Raw genomic sequence first — 24,737 nt, forward strand, 5'->3', positions numbered from 1 at the left:
AATAACAAACTTTGGTACTATGATGGGTCATGATTTTAATGTCCAATCTGAGTCCTGTAGCAAAACAAGTTGATACCCACATGTTTGAAAGACTGAACTACAAACCAATTAAATATATATGAACGCTATAAGACTTGAATCCTATTGACTGACTTTACAATGGCTCATAACTCTAGACCAGGGTTTCCCAAACGGGGGTTCGTGAAAGAGTGTAGAGATTACATACGAAAATATTTCCATCATTTACCGATTTTTAAAAACATTGGCGGATAATTCAAAATGTTGTCCGTCATTTGACAAATAAAACAAAATAAAAAAAAGAAATAATAAAAAAGAAAGAACACAACTTAAAACAAGCACTTCAATTTTCCTTTTAGCCAACCTTGCGTCAGTGCCATTTTCTCACCATCGATTGCAGGAGAGCGCACACACTTGTTGTCTTTCTCACACACACATACAGTACATACGCAGCACGCAGGAAGAGAGAGAGAGAGAGAGAGAGAGAGAGAGAGAGAGAGAGAGAGAGAGAGAGAGAGAGAGAGAGAGAGAGAGAGAGAGAGAGAGAGAGAGAGAGAGCGTGCTCTCATGCAACTGACTGATGGTGAGAAAATGCACTTTTAATGCGAAAGTAAATTAAGCTCTACTCTCTATTAAACAGTATAATGTAACATAATTACTTTCCTGATCAGCAACGCAATCATGTTTAAAAAGTAACCTCCATTAACCTGACATTGTTTTCCCTGTAGTCCTGAAAAGCACTAGGTGAAAGCTGTACCTCCTTTTCATGTACCATTAACTGCTTGTGTGTTAAATAGGAAACTAAATAGGAAAATAAGTGTAGAGATTATTCAACCAAAAAAGGGACAAAAGAAAGAAACACAAATTCTAGTCTGGTTTTATCCCTTCATTTGTTATGCAACAGCTGACACAAAAGTATCCCCAGAATTAAAATGCCTGCTGTTGGAGTTAATTCAACCACATATTATGCAATGTTAATAAAACAACATTCCTTTTAAAGCTGAGCTGATGCAAAATACAACATAGCATGAAGCAGGAATGTTCTTTAAGAGCAGCCACATCCTGAAACTAAAATAGACATTACCCCTTATTGGGCAAACGTTTCAAGTACTGTGCCTTAATTAGGTGTCCTGGAACTATTTCCAATTAATCAAGTATGCATGAGCAGCACATTTCTAGAGTCCATGTAACAGTTAAACATTAAACATGCCCTGACATGACACATGTATACATTATTGAAGAAACACTTCTACATATTTGCATCGTCAGCAATATACTTTTCAAATTTCTAAGCTTGTAAATGTTTTGTCAGAAGATTACACTTCACCTGCTCTGTAATGTCTATGAGACATTCTTCTGTTATGAGCTACTTGTGATTGATGGTGCCTTTAGAGACCTTTCTTACTGCAAGAATCACTGTTTTGTCACTTCCACCTTGCAAACAGAGGAAAGTACAAAGATCTAGTTATATGCAGGGGTGGTGGTCTGACTTAAAATGAGTTCTGACTTTGTGTGTTTGTGTCAGAGATGTTCACGAGTCTTTCATCTGAAGTCTGAATCAAGTCTGAAGTCTTGAAGCTGGAGTCCGAGTCCGAGTCAAGTCTGGAGTCTTTAACACTGAAGAACGAGTCAAGTCTCAAGTCTTTCATCACGAGTCCGAGTTGAGTCTCAAGTCACTCACTAAACATTACATCTCATATATATATATATATATATATATATATATATATATATATATATATATACACTACTGGTCAAAAGTTTTGAAACACTTACTCATTCTTTATTATAATTTTTTCCCCTCACATTTTAGAATAATATTAAAGTCATCAAACTATGGAATAACATAAATGGAACTATGGGAATTATGTTGTGACTAAACAAAATCCAAAATAAATCAAAACTGTGTTATATTTTAGCATCTTCAAAGTAGTCACCCTTTGCCTAGAATTTGCAGACATGTACTCTTGACATTTTCTCAACCAAATTCTTGAGGTGTCACCCTGGGATGCCTTTTAAACAGTATTGAAGGAGTTCCCATCTATGTTGGGCACTTATTGGCTGCTTTTCTTTATTATTTGGTCCAAGTCATCAATTTAAAAAAATCACTTGTGAACAGAATATTTTTATTGTACTTCATTTTTAATCCAGAAATTATAAATAATTTTGTCAAAATATGCAAAAGTGTCAAAATATTATTTAATTGTGTATTAAGAAGTTATTAAACACTATCCATTATTCCAGATGTGGTGGAAATGTCATTGTGGTGATGTTTCAGAAAATGGACAAAAATTACAAAGTGAGAGTCTGAAAAGTGTGTCTTAAGATGTGCACTTCTTTTCTAAAAGTTCACAAGGCCAAAAGTGCCCATAGTTGAGGAAACATCCTTAAATATGTGTGAGAATGTGTGTGTGTTCCTGCATGCCTTTTGGATCTGTTACCTGGTGGATGATGCTGGTTCGGTGGTCTGTCTCTGCATGCGCTGCGTACGGCGCAAAAAGTGCTCCCTCATTGAGAGCTGTACCTCAGCGGGGATGTCAGGAGATGTGTGGCTTATTTTAACAGCTGCCTCCAGGAAGCCCATCGACGCCATGGGATACTTTTCCTTCTCAGTCGCCATAGCGACCTCAGATGGCTGAGGACTCGGTAGGAGAGATGGTAACTGAAGTGAGAGGTAGTCGTCTGGGGCAAGGGCCGCAGAACTGGATGAGAGGGCTTTGTTCCTCCAAGGAACCCAGCACAGTTTCCAGGAGACCAGTGCAGATAGTAACAGCAGTGCCAATCCACACGCTATTATCACACCGATGGGGAGGCCAGCAGTGATGTCTAAAGCCAGGCGGAAGTAATGGGCCACAATATGGACAAACAGATGGCCAAAACAGTGAGACAAGCAGAAAGTGAAATTAGTCCAAGAGGGGTAAAATGAGTAATGACATTTATTTATATCACATAGAAATAAAAATATGGGGGTGGAATTCACAAAGAATTGATTTGTGCCAATAAATTTGCACTGTTTATTTGTACATGCTATCTGCTATGTTTTAGCACAAAAATTACGCAAACACCAGGTAATGGCTCAAACACCCAAGTATTGAATGCAATTTGCATGGTGCAATTCCCAATCTTGTGGGTCGGTTCTGAGTGCTTTGTTATGGAGGATGCAGCAGGCTACCTTGATCTGGCATACTTGAATGGGACTGAACAGCATCACTCTACCACTGTGATGCAGGCTAGAGGTTGACCGATAGTGGACTTTGTCGGTACCGATAACTAAGGTGCTGTGAGAAAGCCGATAACCAATTGAAAAGCTGAAAAATTTAATAAAAACCCAGATTGTGCAACTTAAATCCCAATTACCAGAAAGAAAAATAAATAAATTGGTGCAAAATACAGGACTTTTACCTATGCAAAAATGCTAAATTGGTCAACCTCTAAAGCAGGCACCTGAATCTGCTCTTTAAAATGCAGCACTCATCTACATTACGCACCTAAATATATGCCTGGTAATAATACCCTTCTCTATTATTTGATCATCGTTTTATAAATTACTGCTGTCATGATCAAAAGAAACTGTACAAAATGTACAAAAACATCACTTTTTACTGTCTTCTTTTCATTGGTGGTAAAAGCGTTATGTTAATTGCGCAGCAAATAGCGCTGAGTTTTGAATCAGACACGATCTCAAAAGCAAAATTTGCTGTGTTTTGACTGAAATTAAAATATGACAGCACTAGTTGAGTGAATTTAGCTCCGGATTAAGTTGGGCAGCGTTTGGTTAGTGAATAAGATGCATGTTTTGTGCTGAAATACTGCATACAAAAGAGGCGCAACAGTTTAGTGAATTCGCCCTCATGAGGTTAATTTACTGTAACCCTTTGTGAATCAGAGACTGTGAATCAGAGACCCACATACTGTACACAGACTCACAAATCACACAGTGCAGAAATAATCCAATGTAATTAAAGTTATCACAGATAATGCAAACTACAAGCTTATAATCTGTTTTCAAAGGAACAATGTTAGCAGAAGATGTTTCTGCAATATTAAGTGCTCTCACTGAGAAGTGTTCCACCCATGAATGGCTCTTATGCATGTAGGCGGAAAGGGGGCTCAAACTCATTTCTTCACAATTACAGAGAATTTGCTTGCAACAGAACAAATAGACTGGAGATGCTCCCAGAATGCTGACAACTACAGTGTAAACATTAATTTAAAATAAAAGAGTGGAGGGAAGAAAGATCTGTCATTTTGTGTGGGAGCACTATAGAAATATAGGTTCTATAGGTTTTTATCACAGTAATACTGAGACGACGCTGGAATTAATTTTAATTGATCTGAACTGTGTTTGCACAGTGAGAAATACTGATTATGTTTTTTTCCCTAACATTTGTGAGAATGCTTTCCGCCCACTACTTTGACTGGTTTGATTTATTTGAGATCATGCATGCTGATATCTCCCTGGGCTTCCTGAGGAATGCAGAATGTGTCCTTGCTCAAATGGAATATAAATCTCTACAGACAGTTCAAAGAGCTCGGGGGTAGATCTAATTTAGAGTCTTTTAGAACTTTTGTTCTTCATTCAGTTCCACATTCCTTTCCAACTCATTTGTTATTACTTGACCACTGTAAGCACAGTAAAGATGGTACTCAAGATGGTACACAAGGTCAGATTCCAGAATATGGAATTTCCTATATTTTCAATATAGGAAAACTTAATCAAAACACATTTAAAATCAAGGTTATGTCTAAGGCTTTTTTTTTTAGTTTATAGCGGTTTTATTGTGTTCCTGTAGCTCAAGGTATAACATGGCGCTATAGTAGCAACGCCACGGTCATGGTTTGATTCCCAGGGAACATAATGTATGTACTGAAGCAATTTTATGCTCTTGGATTAAAGTGATTGTTTTTTTTAATCCAAAAGTGATGGATAAAATCATCTTACAAATGTAAATGTTTAATATAGAGTGACTGAAGAAATAAATTTGGTATACCATGTCCAGATGGAAATGAGTGTCAGCATCATCGGTACATGCTAGATTCTTTAAAGTTTCTAATAGTTTTATATGCCACAAGCTGTATTTTTGCTGAGGTTATTTTGTGTGTGTGTGTGTGTGTGTGTGTCTGTGTTTGTGTGTGTGTGAGTGTGTGTGTGTGTGTGTGTGTGTGTGTATGTGAGTGTGTGTGTGTGTGTGTGTGTGTGTGTGTGTGCGTGTGTGTGACTGAGCTGTCAAGAGCTCCCAGTACTGTAAACTGCTTTCTCTAAAGTGTCCATTTGAAGGGCTCAGGGTTTATCCTGGAAGGATATGAAATTTCTAGGTCCAGGGATTTATGTATTTAGAGGACTTTCACATTCAGACCCTACCATAGCTTCGCTTTTGTCATCAGAAATTATCCAGAACACAAAGTGTGGCTACCACTACTCCATCTCTGTGGTCCTTTGATCTCTAATAAGATTGGTTAGCATGCACAGCTGGACAGTGCTGATAATTTCATGCTGATGTGGCAGTTACAATTATGAGAATTACAGCAATGTAATTATGTATTATTACATGTTAATAAATTAGTAGTAACATATGTATAGCACCCAATTTCACAGTAAACATCTGAAAATTACATATGTGTATGTATACTTGACATATTATTGTCGTATACATGACAATCATGATTTGTATGCAATCAAACAGCAGTAAAGAAGTACAGAAGACATGCAGCAGTGATGCAGATATGGGTAATGAATCTAAACAGTGTGACACTGTGACTCCCCCATGGACCTGGTTGCCAGCCAGCATGATATTCAACACAGCCCTGGTTACAATACACAGTTAATGAGCCGTGCCCATAATGGTTCACAAATGCATTCAGTCAATCAACACAGATTTTAGGGCTGTTCAAGAAAAAGGTTCTGTGTTTAGTTTAGTGGTTAAAGAGATCTTAACATTAAAGTAATTTGGCCTATTTGTTTTTAAATCTTTATAGATAAAAGCTGTCAGTATCCCAGAGCTTTTTGTTTGTTTTGTTTAGTATTTTTACAAAATTAGTTCAGATTGCACAAGACAACACAAATTTCTGTGGATCAAATCACAACTGCACCTGCAAAGATGATTTTCTGTCCTATTCAAAAATTCAAAGAGCAAACAACATTACAGCATTATGGTGTTACAACAATTAGATATGCTTTTACTTACTCCCTAATTAGCTATGCACTCAAAATGATAAAAAGATATAAATAACAATAAATAAATAAATACAGTCACAACCTCCAATGCATAATGACTCCATAATTAATTCATTTCACAGCATTTATGTGTGTGGACCTGTATTCCAACTTATAAGCCTCTCTTGGCACTTAGCAAAATTTCCAGCCCCGTGCTGCAGGGACACAGATGAGAACATGCTGTCATTTGAGATTACGCATGAAAAGAGGGGGCTGTTCATTTTCCCTCTCCTCTTCAGGCACAGGGTTCACCCAGGTCGGGCTGCGGCTGGAGCACATGAGTAATATCAGGAAGCCCACAAATTAAATTAAGATTTGTATTGAAACTAAGTCAGAGCAGAAACTTGGGCCTGAGGGTTTTCCCTTCAAATGTCTTTAAATGTAACCTGGTTTCCATAGAAACCAAGCTATAAGACGCAATGTGTGCCCTGTCAGTTCGCATCATCTAATCCTCAGCAAAGACAAAATTCTTTGTTGAGTGCTTAAAGGACAGCATGAAACGCAGAATTAACAAGGGGTACAAAAATGTGAAGCAAAAAAAAAAGATTCTTTGTATTGAAATACATCAAATCAAATCTTTTATTAAAAGGGACAGCACACCCAAAAATGAAATGAAAATGTCATTATATACTCACCCTCTTCTTTCTACCATGGAACACAAAACAAGATGTTAGACAGAATGACAGCCTCAGTCACCATTCACTTTCATTTTATGGAAAAAAAATGGCATAAAACTGAGGGTGTACATCCTTGACATTCTACCTAAAATATCCTCTTGTGTTTCACGGAAGAAAGAAAATCACATGGATTTGGATCAACATGAAGTTGAGTAAAAAATGACACAATTCCTTTAAATATAAAGGGTAAATACACCAAAATGGTAAACTATGTTATTTCCTCATTTTTACCCAACACAAAGGGCAATCACAGAAAAACAGAGACACTTTGTGTTAACCCAGCTCAGTAGCCCACAATTACACATTCTCTTCTGCCCACACATCTCTATGACAGCTGATATTTTCAGGATAATAGGAGACACTGATAAAAACTGGCATCACAATGAGCACCATTAGGGAGAGCACAGAAGCGTTGCTATTCGTGCCTTTGAACTAGATCGCTGTTCCTATGTTTTAGAAAAGCATTTAGATGATTAAAACAATTTAGAAAATAATATCTGGGGTGGAGATAAGGGTAAAAGTTAGGGGAAAATTTAAAAATAAATATGGTGTCAGCTTCAAAGACCTTGTATCCCCTCTTAGATGAATCTGACTATTATTGGCTACAGCTCTTGCTGGAGAGCCTGATTGGGTCTATCTCCTGAGGATGTGTGCAAATATAACCACAGTAGGTCTAGCCTCTGAGTCAACCAAACCCCTGCTGCATCTCGCAGTTCAAGATCAATTACATCAGCCTGAATAAATCAATGTGACAGCTCTGTAAAGAGCACTCTGTGATTTTTAGAAACAATAAAATTCTGTCTATATAAAAAAAAACCTGTTACAGAGCCAATTGTAAATTGCTTTTATAATTCTATTAACTATTTAACTGACACTACAAGAAATGCTTAAGGGGAAAATTATTTATCTTCATCTAGTAAGTGAAATAGCAGATTCCTGCAATTTTATTTTACTTTTTTATTTTTCATTCTGACCTTTGATAAAAAAAAGAAAAAAGAAAAACAAATTGACCTCAACCAAATGGTTGAGATGTGTTGTGCATTATACAACTTTGTTTCCAGCTTAATCACACGTAGGGTGCAGATTTCATTATGGGTCAGAAAATTGGCCATTCTTATTTAAAACAGTGTTCTAACTTTTAATCTGTTACTTAAACTATGGTATACCAAATAAAAAATAATATATATATATATATATATATATATATATATATATATATATATATATACAAATCTGATAAACCATTAAAGTATTAGGAGTTAAAGCTGAAGCGTGTAATTTCTGCATCATTAGTGTCACCAAATGCAATTGCAAAATAAAAAGATTTCAGAAAACTACCCTCGTCTTCCATTGGTTATGCAAAAAGGTTGTCCCATCCCAAACTTACACAATTGGACAAGCCAGTGTTGCTTGTGTCGGCTTGGTTGGGATGCTCAAACAAACAAAGGAATGTTTTGATATTGCCACAGAGCCACAGTGTTACACCTTTAAGTGAAATCAACCTATAAATATTTCATTTGTAGTCGACTCTGCAAATTAAGCTGGAATATAAAAAAGAATTTAAACATGAAAAAGAATTAAATAAATAATAAATTAAGGGAAGTGAAAAAGTGCAAGTTTAAACATCAGGTTGCCACCTTGGGGGGTCATTCCTCTGTTGGCTGCTTATATAAACCACAGTGCATAATGCTACATGAAACCCCAGGCTTTGGAGGGAAGATTTTCTCCTCAAGTTCTGCACAAAGGAACATATAATTTCTGCCAATAAATCTCCATGCAACATCCCATTTTTAGATTGCTCCGTCTTATAGCTCCTTTTCCACTGCAATCTTAAATCCCCTAATTCGCTGGATCTCAGAATCCTGAAGCGCCACAGCAAACAAAGCCAGGGCTCTCAAACTGAAGGACTGAAGGGAGCAATACAGAATTCATCTTCTAAGACTTAAGGTGGTAAACAGTCACTCACAAAGCTTTAAGCATATATTCATAAATTCACTGTTACAACAAGACACACCAGACTATGTTCCAAGGAATGACAGGAATGAAATAACTATTCCAGAGTTTGTCAGACTCCCAAAAAAAAAAAACTTTGGAGAGTTTAGAAATTGTTCGGAGGAATATCCTTCAGGCTATGCTCATATAAAACTGTAATATAAACCCAAAGGTGTAAGGAGAAAACTGTGAGTGTATTTAATATCATCAAAACATTTGAAGGCTCAGAACCCCACAGAGTCAGTTTCTTTACAGTTAATGATAACCAAAAGACAAAGGAAGTGCTAGATGTTCAGAGAATTGTGTTCAAATATCATAGTCAGAAGGAGACAGGACATGCATGCAGTTATACAGATGAGCACCAACTAGTAGAAAATTAACCAGGGCTCAGGATGTGCCACTGAAACTGACCAAAATACCCCACATTAGGGGTGGAAAAATGCATCGTGGTGCATCGATCTATCAAAGAAATTTCGATGCATCGATTACAAAATTTAAGAATCGATTATCATTATATATTAATACCCAATGTGTCCGTCTCATATTACACAAGCCTTCTCGCAACAGACACAAAGCGGAGCATGCGAGATTAAAGGGATAGAAAGTGCACTTTGAAATAAAGTTATACAGCCGAGATCACCCCACGAACCTACATAAGATAAAATGGATGGATGGATGGATGGATGGGTAGACAGATAGATAGTTCTATATAGATCTACAAACAGTCCTGTACGTGTCCTTTTTTGTAAATGGGCTTGACAAGTGGAGGTGTCTCCATTTAGCCGCCTGGCGCCTCTTTCCCTATCCCAAAATGAATTCACGGTTACCACGTTCCGCCTTTACATGCTACTAATAGACAGTTTTTAATTCTGTGACTGTGCTGAGCCTGCTCCATTAAAACCTGGATCGTATCTGCCTGCACATGAAATTTCATCTGTAATTGCTGGTTTCAGATCTCACGATGCATCACGATTGTTGTCAGAGCAAATCATCACAACCCTACCCCACATATAGTATTTAAAATGTGGAGGCAAAATGCCATTGTAGCAGTGTCAGTATGCATTTTTTATTAAGGGGCTATTATTAGATGATGATTAGGTGGCGGTCTTTAGTCATTGCACATATCTTCGAACGTTAAAGAGCAATCCAGATGGGGAACAACAACCAGTTGCAAGTGTTATTTGGAGTAGAATTGAGTTCAGGCTCAACGTGTGCAGTTGTTTGCAATGTCAAAAGACGGTCAACTTGACTCTGTAAAGTATCAGCACTACTGAGCTACATGTATTCTTATTTGGTAATTTTCACAAATTTAATATGCTACAAATCATGTTATCCACTAAAAACATACTCCGATGTGAGTGAAATCACTGAGACTGGAAAACAAACACAGTGTCAAGTTGAAAGGAATTCAATTTGGAAAAGTTGCTCTAGAAATTCTCACAGCCTGTCATTCTGTTGCACTGCATCTAGTGTGCTGTTTGAAACAGCCTCTATTTCAGTATGGGCTCAGCTACATGCCGTTACCACAGTGAGGCAGAATCTGAGCTGCAAATATAACTTCACAACCGAGTTCAACCGAATACCACTAATGTCTGGGAATATATTGAAGCTTGTGTACTGTAGTAGTAGTACTATTCCAATCAGAAGTGGTACAAGCTTGTATGGTGCCCTGGGCGAAACCCTCTTCAGCATGGTGGGGGTGCCTAAATCAGCCACTGATTCCAAGGGGGGGTTTGAGTGATTGTAAATTAGATAGCACATCATATAGCACATCATTCCCATATGGCTCTTACATTCCAAGTCTTCTGTAGGCATACAGTAAGTTTGAGTGAGAAACAAACCAAAACTGTAATTTTTCACCAAAAATCTTGATATACTTTGCCTGTTCATGAGTGCATGAGAGAAGCTGGTTCACAGTGGCACCTAAGTTCAAGTGAGAACATGCGCTGATTTTAGTGTTAAAAAACACAAGTTCTTGTGTGAACACGTGTGATTGTGTTCTATTTCCTTAAGTGCCAGGTATCTACTATAGTCAGCCCTTTGACAACCCAAAGTAATCTGCTTGCCTCCAGCCTGAATGTATAAGAGGATGGTTCATTGGGCTTAGCAACAGACTACATGCACACATGCTATTAAATTTATGCTCCCTGCTTTCACAGCCTGGATTTGACACAGCATGACTGTCTGAAGTGTTTATTGATCTGAATCTACCTCTCAGACCTCTGCTAAGGTGTTAGAAATCACAGAGACTGCTGCTGTGTACCATCACATCCACTCTCTATTTGCAAATACATGCCATCACTGAACACAGTTCATTTCAAGTGCAAGCCCAGTTGTTTATGTGACAAGCTGGGAACTTATTTCACAGTCTAAACCGGTGGTGTGTCTGTATCTTAACAAAATGCATTATCATGTTCTGGTACTGTGTTGCGTATTCTGTTTGACACCCAATTAGAAATCATTAAATAGGAAATAGCTTGTTGATCTATGTAGTCTTAACCAGTAAAATCCGTAAATTAATATCTTTTAAAGTATATATCATATCACATTATATAACCAAAACTATGAATGGTCAAATGAAATGTCTTTCTTTGTATTTTCAGTAGCCTGCTAAAATACACAAGGTCAAGGTTTGGATAGTTAGCATGGTTTGCCTCTGTTGGTAGATGCCGATGCTGCTGCTCGCAAATGGCATTGTTTGAGGAGACAGCTGATTGCAAGGAATTAATTTGCATATTTGTTTACACTGCACGCTTACACTCGTGTCCAAGGTGAAGTTATCGCCACTGTCATCTCCTATTATACCCTATATTTATCACCTATAATAGTATTTATATATAGTATTTACTAGATAGACAGACAGATAGATAGACAGATAGATAGACAGACAGACAGAGAGTATTTATAGTGTTGATTGTACTTGTATGTCATTGTGGTGTCATAAAGTTTTGGGACTTTCAGGAATGAAAAACACATGCGCGGGTTACTTTACTTCCTGAACGAGTGCGCGCACGAGTCCGAGTTGCTTTCACATTCACGTGAATCGTGCTACAGTTCCATTGCAACCGAACTCAGACCACCTCCTACAGGTAGTCTCGGGTTCGGTACTGCGGTGCGCTCCCCGGTCCGCATGACAGTTTTCACATTATCAATTTTTCATGCGAAAATGTTTCGAACTAAACTGCCAGTGTGAAAGCACCCTAAAAAAAAAAGCAAAAATCTGGGTTACATTGAGGCCAATGATAACCACAAGACAATATGTATAAACAATATGTGTGTTGCATGACGATATAATGTCAGCAATCCTTAAAACCCTAAAATGACTGTAAAAAATACAATTTAAACAACTTTACAGCTCAAATAATACATACGTTTTAACTAGAGCTGTCAGTCGATTAAAATTTGTATCGAATTAATTACATGGTAAGCTGATTAATCAAATTAATCGCAATTAATCGCATACATTAATTTTAGCTGTGAAAGCCCCTCAAATAACAATAATTCAATATATAATGATTAAATAATTATAAATAGTTATATTTAAATAATTATAAATAAAATAAATAGGCTACAGTATGTATTCTATAAAATAATAATACAGATAATTAAAATGAATTATATTATTCTGGCACACAAGTACAGCATTAAAAAAGATGCAAAAAGTGGCTTTAGCCTATCATTGGCCTACAGTTCATAGCAATCTATTTTGCTATTGAATTCATCAATCAGCCCGAGATTTATTATAAGGCCTTGATGTGTCAATGTATACCTGTTTTTGGACCGTCTCAGTTGCGTCGCGTCATAAACGTTAGGGGTATAAATTGGCAGTTTCACCATGATACAATCTTGTATAGATTCACTTAGCCAGCAATCCGATGTTTGTAGATTCCTCAGAGTTTGCCACGATACGATTCGATTCGATTCAGGAGCCTGCAATTGATATAATGATATTATATGCCTATTTTACACAAACCTATTTTTCAATGATTCAATGGACCAGAGTCAATTATTCCGCTTATACCATAGTTACCACACCTTAAATTTATTATGTCAAAAATGCGACCAAAATATAATTTGAATATTTTATTGAGCTCTCTGAAAAGTGCAAATCCAGTATTCACATGAATACGGATGTGGCTGGCGTTAGAGTGTTAAAATAAAGGTGCATCTTAAAAAAATATATACTTCGAACTTTAGGCGTTTTATCAATGACATCGCATCGCTGGTTAATTGATCAATGCATCGATCCAGATCGATGGATCATTACACCCTGAATAAACGTACCATTTTTAGGTTGCTGTGTCAAGTTAAACGAAGCTTCAAACTTAGAAAAACACGACTTGAGATCCCTGCATTCAGATTTAAAGCTTCATCAAGCTGTGTTTGAATGCAAGAACGTGTTCTCATCTCTTGTGTTGTCTGCCTTTCTGTCTGTATTAGCTGCACATTGCCTATACAGTGAGTTTCGCTTACTGCTCCCTGGAGAAAACAGGTGGTACTCCACAGTCATAAGGAATATTCCTTATTATGGGTAGGGAAAACGTCCTGGTTACTTGCATAACCTCCGTTCCCTGATGGAGGGAACGAGACGTTGTGTCAATGTAGTAAAACTAGGGGTCACTCTTGGGAGCCCGAGACACCTCTGGTCTTTGATAAAAGGCCAATGAAAACTGGCGAGTGGTATTTGCATACCACTCCCCCGGACATACGGGTATAAAAGGAGCTGGTATGCAACCACTCATTCAGGTTTTATGCGGAGGAGCTGAGACAAGATCCCCACCATTTCAGCGGGTAGTTCAGTGTTGTGGCAGGAGGGACACAACGTCTCGTTCCCTCCATCAGGGAATGGAGGTTACGCAAGTAACCAGACATTCCCTATTTGTCACTCACTCAATGTTGTGTCGATGTAGTGACACTAGGGGTCCCTATACAAAACGCCGCAACTGGCTGAACTATGTTACGTGATCTGCCAGTGTGTGACGGGCAGACCACTGTGTGCCTCGTAGCCAGCGCACCAGGCTGACACGTAACCTCCCCCAACACTGTTATGAGCGTCGAATGGCCCTTTGGGACAAGTCGACTACCCAAAAGATGGCTAGCCCAGTCGTGGCCTCTTTTCCCCTTTTTTTGTCCACTCCCTAAAAAAAAGGGGGATTATCCAACTATGCCGACCAGGTCTAGTCGGGGGGTGTCCCTCCCAAGGGGAGGACACCGCAGAGACCACACCTTGCCCAGAGAGAGGGGGGGTATTTAAGTGGAAATACGTCACATGGTCTTGCCAAACTATGTCGGAAGTATGTCATGTGGAGAAGTCTCATGGTAGGTCCTACCCAACGGGGGAGGAGTTACTACAAGCATGGAGACTGGGGCAGAGGGGCCTCTGCCCAAGGAAGACGCAGTCTGCCAACAGGGAAACGAATTAGCTGTAGATATACATCGTGTGGGGTTACCTAAGGGGAACCGCCACATGCGGAGCACCTACCCCAGTACAGAGCTTGAGTTAGCACGTGTAATGGGCCGGCAGCGAGTCTCTCTGAACACTTGACTGCCACAGGGCTCGGAGGAAGTCAACCAGGGAACACAGTTTGTGAACACTACTAAAGAGTTAACGGCACACATCTTCAGCTCAGGGGAGGTTAAAGTCGCAATGTGCAAGCAATACATCCGGCCAGCTGTCCCAGACTTACCTGCTTGTGCGTGCCACTACACGGGATGAAACCGGTTCCTCCCGGAGGTTGTAGAACCTTGCAAAGGTGTTGGGTGTTGCCCAGCCCGCTGCTCTGCAAATGTCTGTTAGAGAGGCACCCCTGGCCAAGGCCCAGGAGGCCGCTACACCACTGGTAGAATGGGCTCATAGCCCTACCGGGGGCGGCACGTCCTGGGTGTGATATGCCATAATTATGGTGTCAGTGAGCCAGTGGGTGATCCTCTGCTTGGAGACAGTGCTTCCTTTCTGCTGTGCACCAAAGCAGACAAAGAGCTGCTCAGAGACCCTAAAGCTCTGCGTGTGATCCAAATAGATGCGTAAAGCGCGCACCGGACACAGCAACGTCAGGGCTGGGTCTGCCTCCTCCTGGGGCAGCGCTTGCAGGTTCACCACCTGGCCCCTAAAAGGGGTCATGGGAACCTTGGGCACATAGTCCGGTCGGGGTATCAGGATCACGTGAGAGTAGCCCGGACCGAACTTCTGGCACGTTTCACTGACAGAGAAAGCTTGCAGGTCTCCTACCCTCTTGATGGAAGTGAGTGCAGTCAGGAAGGTAGTCTTCAAGGAGAGTGCCTTAAGCTCAGCTGACTGCAAAGGCTCAAAGGGGGCTCTCTGTAGAGGTCCCATGAGGGAACGCGGCGTGGTCTGGAGGGACTCAGCCTCCTGGCACCTCTCAGAAACCTGATGATCAGGTCGTGCTTCCCTAAGGACTTACCATCCACTGTGTCGTGGTGTGCCGCTATAGCGGTTATATACACCTTCAAGGTGGAAGGGGACAGCCGCCCTTCCCACCTCTCCTGCAGGAAGGAAAGCACCAAACCGACTGCGCATCTCTGGAGGTCTTCCCATCGGGAAGAACACCACTTAGCGAACAGACGCCACTTAAAGGCATACAGGAGCCTCGTAGAGGGGGCCCTAGCCTGAGTGATCATGTTTACCACCGCGGGTGGTAGACCGCTTAGGTCTTCTGCGTCCCGTCCAGGGGCCAGACATGGAGATTCCAGAGGTCTGGTCGTGGGTGCCAGATGGTGCCCCGTCCCTGAGAAAGAAGGTCCTTCCTCAGGGGAATTCACCAGGTGGGGGCTGTCGTGAGGAGCGTGAGGTCCGAGAACCATTTCTGGGTGGGCCAGTAGGGTGCTACCAGGATGACCTGCTCCTCGTCCTCCCTGACCTTGCACAGGGTTTGTGCAAGTAGGCTCACTGGGGGAAACACATATTTGCACAGTCCAGGGGGCCAGCTGTGTGCCAACGCATCTATACCGAGAGGTGCCTTGGTCAGGGCGTACCAGAGCGGGCAGTGGGAGGATTCCTGGGAGGCGAACAGGTCTACCTGTGCCTGTCCGAATCGACTCCAGATCAGCTGGACCACCTGAGGGTGGAGTCTCCACTCTCCCCTGAGGGTAACCTGCCATGCCAGTGCGTCCGCTGCAGTGTTGAGGTCGCCTGGGATGTGAGTGGCTTGACTTGAGGTGCTGCTGACTCCAGAGGAGGAGACGGCAGGTGAGTTGTGACATACAACGGGAGCGCAGACTGCCTTGACGGTTGACATATGCTACCGTTGCCGTGTTATCTGTCCGAACTAACATGTGCTTGCCCTGGATCAACGGCCGAAACCTCTGCAGGGCGAGCAGAATTGCCAGCAACTCGAGGCAGTTGATTACACACAAAGGAAAGGCATCTTTAAAAAGACGCATCTTTAAAAAGATGTTCCATGTGTGCCGCTCTTTTAGAGATATATACTCTTTTAGAGAAATATACTCTTTTAGAGAAATATACTCTTTTATTTCTGCCGAAGCATCCAGGGGCATTCTCTGCAGTGCACCAGTGCAGAGGGGGGAGAAGCCGCTGAAATGTGCCGTCAGATCCAGCAGAGGTGAATGAACAGTTGTGGGAATTCAGCTCAGTGAGCATGACCGTTCGGCTCCGAAGAGAAAATCTGAATGAGTGGTTGCATACCAGCTCCTTTTATACCCGTATGTCCGGGGAGTGGTATGCAAATACCACTCGCCAATTTTCATTGGCCTTTTATCAAAGACCAGAGGTGTCTCGTGCTCCCAAGAGTGACCCCTAGTGTCACTAAATTGACACAACGTCGAGTGAGTGACAGATAGGGAACTGTGTCCACATCATTGACTTTAGCATAGCTTGCACATTGCTGGTTGGAAGAGCATTGGATGAGTAGAACACCTTGAGTTCAGTGACAAGATTTTCTTCCTCCACATCATAAAACTGGCAAACATCTCTAATAGATAGAGCAGCTCTGTCATCTGTCATGCCTTTCCAGTGACTTGAGATGGTAAGGCACTGAAGACCCGATAGGATTGCCCCAGTTAGGGTGTCATCCTTCCCCTTGAATCTCCGGTCTAGCTCCTTGGAGAGGATGTCAATAAAACTAAAGAACACCTTTCCCCGGTAGTGCTCCTCCAATCTCTGGGCTTGATGGTCCTCTGTAGAAGATTGGGAGCTGTACTTGTACCTCTGAGGTACCTTTCTGTGTCTGACTTGTCCAGGTATTTCATCAGGGACCTCAATGCCAGCTGCCCCTGTTTGTTCTTTGGCTTTTGAAAAGAAGACCTTGAATTCCTCAACTTTCCTCATTGCTTTCACCCTTCCCATGACCCCTTCCACAATGGTGTATGACACTGACAGATCAAGGTCCTTTCTCTGGAGTGCAGAAGAAGCAATGGCAGTCTCAGTGAAGACAGGTGTGGCGATCTCCATGCATAGAATAAATTCAAAATCTATTCTACGCAAGAGAATCAGAGCATTACATGGTATACAGCTTAAAAAACAAACTAAACCAGAAAATGCCATCTACACACATTAGTAATGCATCTTTAGTAAGCTGCAATCTTTCCGTTGGTTTAAATGTAAAACATATTGCTATGTAACCTACCTCACACACTGTAATGGGATGTGAAGGTTACAGCTCAGACTGCACTAAACCCACTGACACCTGAACATTCTAAAGGGAGTGTGTCAGAGTGTTTGTGTGAGGACTGTACCAAAAATAAAGGGGTACTCCACCCAAGAGATGATTCTACCTCATTTGCACTCTCTTTTGGAACCAATAAACTCATCCAGACAGTTTTTACATTTGTTTCTTTCTAAAGATATGTTTAACTTCACTATGCTCCAAACAGAAATAAAATTGAGGTAGAATCATGCTGTCACTAAACTGTTTTTTAAAAGGACATATATATATAAAGGATATATATATAAACAGGGGCACCAGGAGAGCACATTGTCTCGCATGTAGGAGCACATAGAGGCCAAGAAATGTTCTAGCATGCAGGGCAGCCTACATGGCACTGCATCAAATTATCTCCATTGGAAGGGCACCCACTAGACACTTAATCACATTTACTCACACATAGGGGCACCCATGAGGGCACTGCATCACGATTTTTCCACTGAAAGGGCACCCATTAGTGCACTGCATCACATTTTCTCCACTGGAAGGGCACCCAGAGGGTACTTCATCGTGTTTTTTTTTTTTTTTTTCACATAGTGTCACATTGGAGGGCATTTTACCACATTTCCTCACACATAGGGGCACCCTAGAGGGCACTGCATCACAATTTTTCCATTGGAAGGGCACCCATTAGGGCACTGCATCATGTTTTCTCGCATGTTGGGGCACCCTAGAGGGCACTGCATCACATTTTCTTGCACACTGGGCCACCGTAGAGAGCACTTTATCATGTTTTATCTACAATAAGGGCATCCAAAAGGGCACTTTTGTGGCATTTTTTTCTAACATAGGGGCATCAGGAGGACAATTAAACCACCCACCCCCCTGCGTCCACCAGTGGTAATCAACATTATGCCACAAATGCTGTCAATTGAGCTTAACTTGTATTGAACTTGGAATATTCCGTTAAACACATGAAATGGACTATTTGTCACTGTCTCCTTTTTTGACATTGCAGCTCAGAATAGTCACTAAGTGCTTCGGAATGTACATGTTCCTTACACAAATGACTAATGACAAAACAGGCACTAGTTGGTAATTAAAGCAAACCTTTATATAATTTTGTGCTCTTTGTGTTAGATATCACAATAACCTACATTTTCTTCAAATCCTATAAAAATGTTCAGTTTCAGTGTCTATGCTAAGATAGATTTTAGTATATCTAATCAAGCACTTGAATGAATTACCCCAAAAATTATCTTTCAGTCAATGGCATCATTTAGGGGTTGAAGAGAATCAGGAGAACTTTGAGGAAGATTAGCTTAGATTTCAAACAATTCCAGAATTTATGTATAATATACAGTATATTTGATTGTAATTAGCAATGCACTCTTACGGTATGAACTAGAGTTTTTATAAAAGTTTTTTTTTTTTTTTCTGATATTGATGTTATTTTAGATACTTTACATGACATCTTACTACAACAGGAAAGAACAAATGGGATCACCAAGTTCCAGAGATGCTATTTGTGTCTCCTATGTGTTTTTTCGGCTTTAGTGTTTGTATCTGGCTCACTACCAAAGACAGTGAAGCAGGCATTCCACTGAGGTATGCTACTTTAGATTATCCTAATATCAACACCTGCTATAGCAAATTATTCCCTCACGCTGGAAAAACATTGTGGCAGGCTCAGCTTGGGAACATGAGAAAATGTTATACTGCAGTCCTCCAATAGCTAATGCATTATTTCAGGTCTCTGCATACATCTACATTTAAAACAACCATTTCGGAATAGAAAATTAGACAGAATTACTAAATAATACTTCATTAATATGTAAAACATTAATTCATCTTTATTTTTAGAATTTCCATTAAAATACACCCACTTGTGCTTAGCACAAAACACACTAATTGGAATAACAGATGAGTTGGCAGAGGAATGAAATAAACATCAATGGATATTTTCAATATTTTAGATGTTCTGTGTTAATATACTAGTTTTATTCCATATGGGCTCAACAATCAATTTTCACTTTCATGTCCTCTTTATACAATACAGAATTATAGGTAACACTTTACAATAAGTTTCCATTTGTTAACATTAGTTAACAACATCAGTAAACATGAACTAACAATGCACAATACTTTTACAGCATTTTTTAAGTAAGGAATAATTGATGACGGACCGCTGAATTATTGAAAAATAATGCACACCCAAGGTGGTAATGCGGTCATGACTTGCAGCAGAGTGACAGTTGCACCTCGGGTGTGCATTATATTTCAATAATTCAATGGGCTGGGGACAATTATTCCGCTTATACCATAGTTACCACACATTAACATCATTCAGGGTTTTATCTCAAGACATTTTCTGGTTTTCATCCCTAAAACGTTCTTGTGAGTGGAACTACTTTCTTCCACCACAGATTCAGCATCTTGCTCTGATACAGCTCAAGCCTTCGTTGTTAGTTCAAAAACGTCACTTTAGAACTAGCAACGGAGAATAGTGAGGCTTGTGCTGCTTCACTGGAGTAACAAGTTAGTGCGTTTGTGCATGTGTGTGAGAGTTTGTTTTTGAGGGATCGAAAGAGAGAAGCTCAGAAACTGAAAGAGACCACCTGTGGGATTATTATTATTTTTATTTTTTTGCAGCTATCGTCAGAAGTAAAATTGCTTCAAAATCACCAAGATGTAAGTTTAAGAACTTCTCAGCAGCAGCGAGTGCTGCCATATTTTCGATGTAAACCTTAACAACTGTTTTTAACCCTTCTGAGATGCCAGTGACTGACATGATGGCTCTATTTCTCGCTCTCAAATAAGTGTGTGCATGATACGTATATGTATGTGTCCATGTGTGTGTGTGAGAGCTTAAGAGAAGGGGAGGTGGAGCACGAGGGTGTTTCCCACTGATATTTCTGATAATATAGAAACAGTTGTATTGATCAAGTGTATCTAGCTTTGATACAGCTCAAGCCTTCGTTGCTAGTTCGAAAACGTCACGTTAGAACTAGCAATGGATGATGCGTTGCTTTTCAGCATCGGAGTAACAAGGTAGTGTGTGTGTGTGTGTGTGTGTTTGCGTGCATGCAAGTGAGCGATACAGAGGGGGAGGGGTTGCACGGTGCTTTCCATTATAGCTATGTGAGGCTGATTAGGGCGAAATACATTGAAAAAGTTTAACATATTAAAAGTTATTTCAGATAATAGAAACTGTTGTATTGATGAAGTCGCCGGGGGTGCGGCTCTATTTGTTGGTCATGGCACAAGTCTCAGTGTGTGTGTGTGTGTGTGTATGCGTGCGTATGTTTGTGTGTGCGTGTATATGTATGTGTGTCGAGGAACGAGAGATGGGGGAGCTTTTCAACCGAAATTGAAATAAATGTAGGATAATATAGACATTAACTGATTTACTTTAATCAATGTCTTTGTTTATATGGTTATTTTGCTGTGGTAGCATGTACAGTGTGTGTGTGGGTAAGATGAGAGCGAAAGAGAGAGAGAAAGAGATGGAACCCAAGGATGCTTTTCAATCGAAACTGAAATAAATTTAGGATATTACAGACATTGTTTGTCATTCATATCCGATGTACTTAACCAATGCTTTGTTTTAATTGCTTATTTTGTTGTGTTAGTCTGTACGGCACTTTGAAATAACTGAAATAATTTGGCGAAGTAATATGGAACCGTTATCAGAATCAGAATCAGCTTTATTACCAAGTATGCTTACACATACAAGGAATTTGTTTTGGTGACAGGAGCATCCAGTGTACGACAATACAAAAACAATACAAAAACAGCAGCAAGACATAGATAATAATAAAAAATAAAAAAAATAAAACTAATTATACACATACGTACAGACACACACATACATACATACACACATAAACATGGGTAGTGCAAATCTAATACAATCTGTTATGTACAGTGCAAATACAAATCTGTTATGTACAGTGCAAATGTTTTTTTTTTTTTTTTTTTTTCAGAGGAATGAAATGGCAGAAGAGGTTGGATGTGTTGGATAAATATAAAAAAGACTAAACTGTGTATTGCACATAGTTATTGCTCAATGGGGCAGTTTAACTGTTCATGAGATGGATAGCCTGAGGGAAAAAACTGTTCCTGTGCCTGACGGTTCTGGTGCTCAGAGCTCTGAAGCGTCGGCCAGAAGGCAACAGTTCGAAAAGGTAGTGGGCAGGGTGAGTGGGGTCCAGAGTGATTTTTCCAGCCTTTTTCCTCACTCTGGATGTGTATAGTTCTTGAAGGGGGGGGGGGGGGGGCAACCAATAATCCTCTCAGCAGTAGTCTTCTGATGTCTGATTTCATAGCTGAACCAAACCATACAGTTATTGAAGTGCAGAGGACAGACTCAATGACTGCTGAGAAAAACTGTATCAGCAGCTCCTGTGGCAGGTTGAATTTCCTCAGCTGGCAAAGGAAGTACAACCTCTGCTGGGCCTTTTTCACAATGGAGTCAATGTGGGTCTCCCACTTCAGGTCCTGTGAGATGGTAGTGCCCAGGAACCTGAATGAATCCACTGCTGCCACAGTGCTGTTTAGAATGGTGAGGGGGGTCAGTTTTGGGGTGTTTCTCCTAAAGTCCACAATGATCTCCACCATTTTGAGCGTGTTCAGCTCAAGGTTGTTTTGACTGCACCAGACAGCCAGCTGTTCAACCTCCCTTCTGTATGCAGACTCATCGTCATCTCGGATGAGGCCGATGACAGTGGTGTCGTCTGCAAACTTCAGGAGCTTGACAGAGTGGTCCTTGGCGATGCAGTCTTTGGTGTAGAGGGAGAAGAGTAGTGGGGAGAGCACACATCCCTGGGGGGGCACCAGTGCTGATTGTACAGGTGCTAGAAGTGAGTTTCCCCTGTCTCACAAGCTGCTGCCTGTCCGTCAGAAAGCTGGTAATCCATTGACAGATAGACATGGGAACAGAGAGTTGGTGTAATTTAGTCTGGAGAATAACTGGGATGATGGTGTTGAAAGCTGAACTGAAGTCCACAAAAAGGATCCTTGCATATGTCCCTGGTCTGTCCAGATGTTGCAGGATATGATGCAATCCTATGTTGACTGCATCATTCACAGACCTGTTTGCTCAATAAGCAAATTGAAAAGGATCTAGAAAGGGTCCAGTGATGTTCTTCAGGTGGGTCAACACCAGTCTCTCAAATGATTTCATGACGTCAGGGCGACAGGTCAGTTAGTCCTGTGATTTTTGGTTTCTTTGGGACAGGAATAATGATTGAGTGTTTGAAGCAGCATGGGTCTTCACACTGCTCCAGTGATCTATTGAATATCTGTGTGAAGATGGGGGCCAGCTGGTTAGCACAGGATCTAAGACATGCAGGTGAGACGCAATCTGGGCCTGAAGCCTTCCTTGTCTTTTGTTTCCGAAAGACGCGGCACACATCATCTTCACAGATCTTAAGTGCAGGTTGAGTAGTAGGAGGGGGGAGGAGGGGGTTTGCAGGAGGTGTTGGTGTTTGTGTAAAGTGAAGGTCAGAGTGGGTGTGCGGTGTGAGATTGGGCCTTTCAAATCTGCAGTGGAACACATTCAGGTCGTCAGCCAGTTGTTGGTTCCCTACAGGGTTGGGGGTAGTGAACCAACAACTGGCTGACGACCTGAATTTAATTTGCTCTCCCCTTTAATTTGTGAGTTGTTTCATGCCACTCCACACTGATGCAGGGTCGTTAGCTGAAAACTTGTATTTCAGCTTATCAGAGTATCTTCTTTTAGCCACTCTGATTTCCCTGTTCAGTGTGTTCCTGGCCTGATTGTACAAGACTTTATCCCCACTCCTATAAGCATCCTCTTTGGCCTGACGAAGCTGCCTGGGCTCTGCTGTAAACCATGGTTTGTCATTGTTGACCTTTAAATAAGTCCTAATAGGAATGCACATATCCTCACAGAAACTGATATATGATGTAACAGTATCTGTGAGCTCATTCAGGTCTGTGGCTGTAGCCTCAAAAATACTCCAATCCGTGCAATCGAAGCAGGCTTGTAGTTCCCGCTCTGCTTCATTGGTCCATCTCTTTACAGTCCTTACTACTGGCTTGGTTGACTTTAATTTCTGCTTGTAGGTTGGAAGAAGTTGAACCAGACAGTGATCAGAGAGTCCCAAAGCTGCTCTAGGGACAGAGCGATATGCATCCTTTATTGTTGTGTAGCAATGATCCAGTATGTTCCTGTCTCTGGTGGGGCATGTGATGTGCTGTTTGTATTTGGGCAGTTCACGTGTGAGATTTGATTTGTTAAAATCCCCAAGAATATTAATAACTGAGTCCGGGTATTGTTGTTCCGTGTCTGTGATTTGATCAGTCAGCTGTTGCAGCGCTATGTTCAAACACGCGTTTGGCGCGATATCCCGCGGCGAGTAGAAAGGCTTACAGTTAATAAAGAGCGCTTCCAAATTAGGACAGCACATCCTCTTTAACATTGTTACATCTGTATACCAACTTTCATTGATATAAAAGCATGTTCCACCGCCTCTCGTTTTCCCCGTTAACTCCGTGATGTGATCCGCTCTGAACAGCTGAAAGCCCGGCAGATGTAACGCGCAGTCCGGAATGGCTTCACTCAGCCAGGTTTCTGTGAAGCACAAGGCAGCAGAGGTTGAAAAGTCCTTGTTTGTGCGGGTGAAGAGATGTAGTTCGTCCGTTTTGTTAGGAAGAGTGAATACTCGGCAGCGTTGTTCGAAAGCCCCGCCGACGGAGTTTGACCAGCGCACCATCTCATCTTCCTCGCCTGCGTCTCCTAAACAACAAAGCCGCGCCTCCAGCTAAAATGTCTAGCAAAACGTCTGAATATATAAAAAACGGGAAAAGATTGTCTGGTACATGCTGTCGAATGTTCAGCAGTTTGTCTCTGGTAAAGACCTTGACGCGGTCAAGACCTGGAACTACTTCATAGCCGTGCGTTTACTTGAAAAATAATTGCACACCTTAGAATGTCCATCAACCAATCAGAATCAAGCATTCAACAGACCCATGGTATAATCATAGTTAATGTTATTTTCAACATATACTAATACATTTTTAAAAAATCTAAACTTGTATTTGTTAACATTAGTTAATGCACTATTACATAATATGAAATAACGATGAACAAATGTATTTTATTAACTTATATTAAAAAGATTGTTAAATGCTGTAAAAATATAATGCTTATTGTTTGTTCATGATACATAATGCATTAGCTAATGTTAA

The 24,737-nt window shown here is 40.7% G+C and overlaps 1 protein-coding gene across 1 annotated transcript in view; it reads right to left on the minus strand.

Moving 5' to 3' along the window:
- Positions 1 to 24,737, minus strand: part of LOC127419533 (synaptotagmin-6-like) — a 98,794-nt gene that overhangs the window by 18,708 nt on the left and 55,349 nt on the right. The window contains exon 2 of the mRNA XM_051661008.1: positions 2,460 to 2,844. Coding sequence (XP_051516968.1) covers positions 2,460 to 2,844 — 385 coding nt within the window. The remainder of the gene's footprint in view (positions 1 to 2,459; positions 2,845 to 24,737) is intronic.

Source organism: Myxocyprinus asiaticus, chromosome 28, assembly GCF_019703515.2.
Source record: "Myxocyprinus asiaticus isolate MX2 ecotype Aquarium Trade chromosome 28, UBuf_Myxa_2, whole genome shotgun sequence".
NCBI classification, from domain to species: domain Eukaryota; kingdom Metazoa; phylum Chordata; class Actinopteri; order Cypriniformes; family Catostomidae; genus Myxocyprinus; species Myxocyprinus asiaticus.